The following is a 6,383-nucleotide window of genomic DNA, read 5'->3' on the forward strand; positions in this document are numbered from 1 at the left end:
GGAGGACAAAGCGGCGGTCTTTGCACATGATCTTGTATGAATCTGAAAACAGTCTCATCGTTTCGGAGAGGCCTCAGCGAGGGCTTTCGTTAACTTGCGTAGCGATGGACTTGGCTTGACCCAGTCATAAGTGTAAAGGCAGAGGGGCCCTGGGGTTGTGGGAGAGGCTTGCGGTCGATGACATTGTCGGAGAGGGATTGGCTCGGAGGGCATCAAGTAGCGAAATGAAACATCACACACACAAACACACGCAGGGCCTCCAGCTTTGACCGCGGCTTCCACCGACCATCCCTGCCCCCCCCCCCCACCCCCCGCCCCATCCCAACACGACCTCTCCCCCTCCCATCCATACACCTTCCCTCCAGAAAATTGACTTGTTAATTGCCGTCTCGATTGAGACTGAGCCACCGACTTGCACTTGTGCTTGGGGGCTGGGAGAAGGGAGTGTGTCACGTACGCAGGGAACGGGAAACCATTCTTCAAGAGGGAGTGGATTTGTTAAGATGAAGGGATGCAGAAACGCGTTCTGGAGTGAGTTGGAAAGGAATTCTCTCAAATCTATTCCTGGAATGCTAAACACTCGGGAATATGTATGTGCGCATGTGATGGTTGGCTAATATCATATATATGATACCGACAGAAAAATCACGCTCAGCCAACCACCCACCCACCCTTTCGCTGCTCTCGCTATCCAGAACATGCAGCACCAACCATAGAAGCTAAATGCCGGGCCCAAAAGAGTTAGGCAGCGGGAAAAGCCTCGCATTTTGGCCCGGCAACGCCTTGTCGACCTCGGCCTTCATCGCTCGCAGGAACGGCCCCATGGGGAGACACAGCGTGATGGTCGAGAGCCGCAGGGACCAGTGACTCGCGCCAATCAAAGCGAGGTCGCCGTAGTCTTCGCGACCAGGTCCGACCCCCGCCCACACCACGCCGAGCATCTTGGCTCTGCCGTCGCGGATCACGGCGCCGGAGTCGCCGTGGCTGGCAAAGCGGTTGTCGGGCGTCTCGTCGACGACGACGAGCCCCGTGGATACAAACGAGACGAGCGCGGCATCGGGGAACTCCCGCGTGAAGCGGAAGTCAGCTTGGATGGTGGATAGTTTGCCGTATGTGGTGCCGGTGGCTGCGCCGGTTTTGAAGACCTTGTTTTCTGCGTCCGCCCAAGCAGCACGATGACCTCTGCTTGCCAAAAGGGAGCGTGTCGATGGTGAAGGATCCTGTAGTGGTTTGTGAGTTAGCAGTTGTGAATGCTTCGGTTTTGAAGAGTACAAACGTTTGTGAGCTGGCTGAGCTCTTCGGGGAAACGGACTGGATGCGGATAGAGGAGCACGAAATTATTTGCGGTGGCAACGGAAGTAGTTTTACCTATGCCCGAGCTAAGTATAACCGGGCCGAGGTGGGAGTTATAAAACTTTATACGGTTCGGGATGGGATTGCTGGCGGGATGGGGGCCGCCGTCAAATAAACCAGCATCATCAGCCGCCCGCGCCTCCATCATTTTGGCGATACCTTGTACCCGCACACTTGAGGCAGGTGCTTCCATCTCAACCTGCAAGGCCTTGAGCGGCTCGGCCATCTCTATGTCGATGATTAATACACATCTTTCGAAACAAAAAAAAAAGACCAAAACATACCCGAGCAGACATGATGACAGGTAGCGGCCAAAGTAGTGTTCACCGAGCTTAGGACTTTCAAGCATCAGCTAAAAGCCGAGAGTCCCAGCTGCGCCCGATTTGGCGCTGCCGATGTTTGAGCCAGGAAAAAGTCTGTCGGGGAAATAAAGGTTCTCAATGTCATTGGCGTTGTTGTACAGGTTGATTATATAGGTCTTGAATTCCCAACCTGGTCAGGGCGTGTTAACGACGTGTAATTCCACTTCCAGAATTTCCAGGAAGAGTTGTAGGAGATTTACTGCTTCTGTATATCCAGGACGCGGCGAACTAGAATTGTCGCCTGCCCAACCAAGATCGAGCGGTGGGCTAGGATGATGAGGATGGTGGGCCGAACCGGCCCGGGAGTACGTAAGTCGTGTACCCCGAGGATAGAAACTAAGGTCCAGTCGTAAGTTTCCTCCTGCAACAGGTCACGAACCGAAGCCTGGAGTACCTCGGCGTAGGCGGAGCTGGCGGCGTCGGCGGGGAAAGGCCGGAGGGAGCGAATGTTCCGAGGAAAGAAGTAGGAATTCCGCGGTCTCGGGGTGTTGATCCCCACTCTATAGTCCGCTGGTGGTGTTCTCGCGAGGAACCCAGGGTCAGAAGAGGAGGGTTCAACTTGCGATGTTGTGGTATACATGGTGATCATCCCGATTTTTGTTGTTTGCAGATCGCTTGTTGCTCGCACATCGCGGCGGCCCAACTGTATCATCCAAGCCCACGGCCGCTGTGACGGCGACCAATACCAATAGAAGGAAGGCTCGACCAAACCCATGGTCCCCGATCTCCGTTCCGCCTTTGTATCGCGGACGAGGTAAGTGGGGAAGATTTGATGATATATATCGTATACTCTGCCAGACGGGAACCCAGGCAAGGAGCGCGGTGGTTCAATACCAGGTGGGGGTGTAAGGGCCCCTAGTATCTAGGCGCGACGAAGGTGGTGGCTGGCCCATACTGTCAGACATAACCACCCGCTTCCAGGGCAGGCAGATGGTAGAGGTTGTGCACGTCGAGGAAACAAACTTCTGACGGAGGTTCTACCTCGAACCAAACCGAATTCTCGGGCCTTTCGACCAAATCTCGACGAGGTTGATTGGCTTTTCGCTTGCTCGTTCTTTTCTTTTCTTTTCTCCTTTCTTTTTTTATGCCATTTGTTTGACTTCTCCTGCTCAAAATATGTTATAATTCAACCTTCCTTTGCTCCAGTCCTTGCTTGACACGGTTGTTGCTTTTCTTGGAAGGATGGAAATCTGGACCTTCCTGCCCCACGTGCCCGCCAGCAAACCCACCCCCGCATTCGAAATACAGGCACAGCCCCAGCCTAACGATACGCCAAGCTTTTGGTTCCCCAGCCCATCCCTGGAAAAACCTCAGACATGCTAGAACCTCGCCATCTCTCGCTTTTCTCCCATGCGGCTCAATTCAATCCCGTCACACCACACAGAACCCTCCCTTCACTCACGGGATCCCAGAATTAGCCGACGCAGGGGTAGGCCAGCCCATTCCAAAGGCATTTCCAATATATTTGTGGATTGACGAGAAGCTGCCGATCACAGCCTTGTCAGCTTGTCAATTTGTCGACTTGTCGCCTCCTCTGTCCCAAATTCATCCCGTGACATCCATGGCTGTACTTCGTACACCATCTCCAAAAGTCGTTGGACCATCGCGGTGCCACGTTCAAACCTGCGCCCTGCCAGGGTTTCGATTCGCCGAGCAAACTGGAACGAGAGGATGATGTGGTTGGGTTGCATTTACACTGCATAGCAGTGTGTCGGTTTGAGTGGTCTGATGCCCTCATTGCTACAAAGTCATGCCCTCGCCACATGGGCAGAGCCCAAAACGGCCGCGGCCCAGCACACACGAGCCGAGCTTCCCAGGGAGCGATTGGAGTGCTCGGTGTCAAGGCAGTTATCGGTGTGTCTCTTTCGAAGCCGCCATTCTCGACTAGGCTAGGTGTGGCGTCGGGCTGAGGTCGGGTTGCATATGCCAAGGGCTGCTAGTGCTTGCCTTTGCTGGGAGCTGAACTGGGGTTGTGAGCCGCATGGGAATGTTGGGGACTGGGGACTGGGAACTGGGGGGGAGGGGGGGATAAAGTTCCGGCTTGCTGCCCTGCTTCGGAGCTGGTGGCTTGCCGTGTTTTTCTGTTTGTTTTGTTCAAGCCCCGGTTCCCCCAGTCTGAAGAACCAAGCAGCGCAAGCTCTCACAGCAGTTCTGCGTGGAATAATAGACCGTCACGATGCGTTTCGCCGAAGTCGCAACCCGTGCTCTGATGGCAACTGCTCTGGACGTCCTCGACAGCGAACGTCAAGAACCTCGCCCAACCCCGCTGGCTGCTTGTCCGTCAGTCCAGCTGCCGCTCCAACGAAGAATCCTGCGGCTCGAGGTGTATGGTCGCAGGCCAGCGTGTGCTGCGCTGCGTAAGTGCCCTTCTCTTCTCAGTACCACACCGCGAGCGAGTTCTTGCTGACGATACCGATGATAGACTTGGAGAGAGAGTCATTCTGCGACCCCGGATATTACTGCATGCCCACCAGCGGCTGCTGCCCGGTACGTATTCCCACCTACGTGAGCTAGACAACGAGGACGATTGCTAACCCGAACAGGATGGAGAGAACCTGCCGCGGTGCCGGCGGAAGCAGCTGCGCTCCTGGCTACGAGACTTGTGGCCTTAGGTGAGACCTTCTCCTCTACCTCACTACTGTTTAACCCCCACTAACTCTCTCCCTAGGTGCATGCCCGAGGGCGCCGTCTGCTGCCCGTTGGGCGGCTACTGCAACGCGGGCTACACCTGCACGAGCGACAACAAGTGCTCCCCGTCCTCGGGCGGCGGAAGCAGCGGCGGGGGCGGAGATAGTGGTGGAGGCGGCGGCAGCGGCAGCGACACCTGCGGCGCCGGCAGAATGGAATGCGACTCGGACTACTGCATCCCCAGCGACGGCACCTGCTGCAGCATCGGCCTGGGCAAGTACTGCAGGGTAAGCAAGCACCCCCAAACCCAATCCCACCCCCAGAACCCAACCCCTAATCCCCCTTTTCCTCCAGGACGGCTACTACTGCGTCCCCGGCGGCTGCTGCCGCAACGGACGCACCTGCTCGGGCGGTAGCTCAGGCGGCGACGACGACGACGACGACGACGACGCCAGCACCACGAGCCGAACGCTCATCCGGCCAAGCTCGTCGTCGACCCCGGAGCCCACCTCGACCGACTCGGAGGAGACCTTCCCCACCCCGACCGACGACGGCAGCGACGACGGCACGTCGTCCGGCTTTGGCGGCAGTGATGATGGTAGCACCGGCGGCGGTGACGGTTCGAATGATGAGCCCTCGGAGTCGGTGGGTGGTGGTGGCTTCTCCCCTGCGCCGACCGGGTTCGTGAGTGGTGGGGATGGTCCTGGTGGCATTAACGCGGGGGTTGTGTTGGGTGTGCCGGCGTGCTTGGGGTTGGTGGTGGCGGCGGTGGTGGCGGTGGTTGTTTAAAGGGGAGGTGGGTGTGTGTCCTAGGGGGAGGGATACCTTTTGGGCTTGGGCTTGGAATGATGTAATGGCTATGAGGGACTTGGATATGTGCATACGACGGGAGAACGGGGGTATACATGGGGTTATCTTCTGTTTGATTGCTAGAATACTCCGTAACTTGACATGTATCAAGCTTTCGGAAACTGTGCCCGCATGTCTCAGTTGCCACCAAGATCTTGGAAGCGATTCGGTCAAAGTACTATGTTTTGGGGGGGAGAGGTTCCTCTCAAGGAGGTAGGGGATAGTGGTCAGTTGCCTGTGGGCACTCAAGCAGCGGGTGCATTGTGGTCCATGCCACCATAATCACATGCCATGTTGTGTATCAGGGGGGATATTTCTTTCCAAACAAATCGAGTAAGAGGCAAGGCCCGTCCGAACTGCGGGAGTTCTTGCAGGTTTGTTGACTTAACTCTCTGTTTTCTTCTCTTTTCGACGCCTAAGCTCAGGGGTAAGTTGTTTTACACTCTCGCTAGATCCTGAACCTGTTGCTCGTGTTGGAACCGAGAATACCACCACACCCTGGGATGAGCACTAATACTAAGGGCTTGCCGGATGACATGGAAGGGGCGGTTCCGTACTTCTTATACGCAACCCAATACATGTCTGTTTCCGAGGGAGTTCGTTATGTCGGTTGTCGCGACCACGTTGCCGTTGATGATACGCTATTACTCTCCCATCGCTTTGGTGGCCGCTTTCTTCATTTCCTGGATACTGCACGGATATCCGCCTTCATCGCCGTCATCCATCTCGCTCCTAGGAGCATCGAGGGAGGGGCGCAACGTCTTGTTCTCAGTTTGCGTAGACAAAATTGAAGCTTGCTAGTATTTCTCACTACCTATTCATCGAGAAATGGCTGCACTTCCTCTCAAAGCCCCCTACCGTTCCTCCGTCTTGAGAAGTGAGATATACTTGCCTCCCGAAACATTTCAACCCCTTCTCAACAAACCATCCCCACTCCTTACTCTCGCCCCCAACTACCTTCCATTTCATTCCCATCCTCTGACCTTCTCCAACGGCTTCTCAAACCTGTCTTTCCGCCCCCCCCCCCCCCCCCCCACCGAACCCAAGGTGTTTGGTTGTGTTGAATTTTTTGGACATAGGGGCGGCGGGGCCTGAGTTGAGGATCTACAATTAACGGGGGCTAATATGTGGTGGGTGATTGAAAATCGTTTGGCCTATAAAGGGGGGACAGGGATCAAGTAGAGACCAAGA

The 6,383-nt window shown here is 55.7% G+C and overlaps 3 protein-coding genes across 3 annotated transcripts in view; 2 read left to right on the top strand and 1 right to left on the bottom strand.

Annotated features, from left to right (window-relative positions):
- Positions 1–93, top strand: part of CHGG_09287 (uncharacterized protein) — a gene marked incomplete at both ends in the record, with an annotated part of 3,293 nt that extends 3,200 nt beyond the window's left edge. The window contains one exon of the mRNA XM_001227213.1: positions 53–93. Coding sequence (XP_001227214.1) covers positions 53–93 — 41 coding nt within the window. The remainder of the gene's footprint in view (positions 1–52) is intronic.
- A 626-nt stretch (positions 94–719) lies between these two features.
- Positions 720–1,649, bottom strand: CHGG_09288 (uncharacterized protein; the record flags this gene model as incomplete). The annotated part of the gene is made up of 3 exons (XM_001227214.1): positions 720–1,220; positions 1,391–1,579; positions 1,638–1,649. The coding sequence occupies 3 exons, from the start codon at positions 1,647–1,649 to the stop codon at positions 720–722; spliced, it is 702 nt and encodes a 233-aa protein (XP_001227215.1).
- Positions 1,650–3,891: 2,242 nt separating this feature from the next.
- Positions 3,892–5,983, top strand: CHGG_09289 (uncharacterized protein; the record flags this gene model as incomplete). Its single annotated transcript, XM_001227215.1, has 7 exons — positions 3,892–4,072; positions 4,190–4,202; positions 4,259–4,327; positions 4,384–4,630; positions 4,698–5,027; positions 5,498–5,566; positions 5,645–5,983. 7 exons carry the CDS (start codon positions 3,892–3,894, stop codon positions 5,981–5,983), a joined length of 1,248 nt encoding a protein of 415 aa, XP_001227216.1.
- Positions 5,984–6,383: the final 400 nt, after the last annotated feature.

This window comes from Chaetomium globosum, genomic scaffold (genome assembly GCF_000143365.1).
Source record: "Chaetomium globosum CBS 148.51 scaffold_6 genomic scaffold, whole genome shotgun sequence".
NCBI classification, from domain to species: Eukaryota; Fungi; Ascomycota; class Sordariomycetes; order Sordariales; family Chaetomiaceae; genus Chaetomium; species Chaetomium globosum.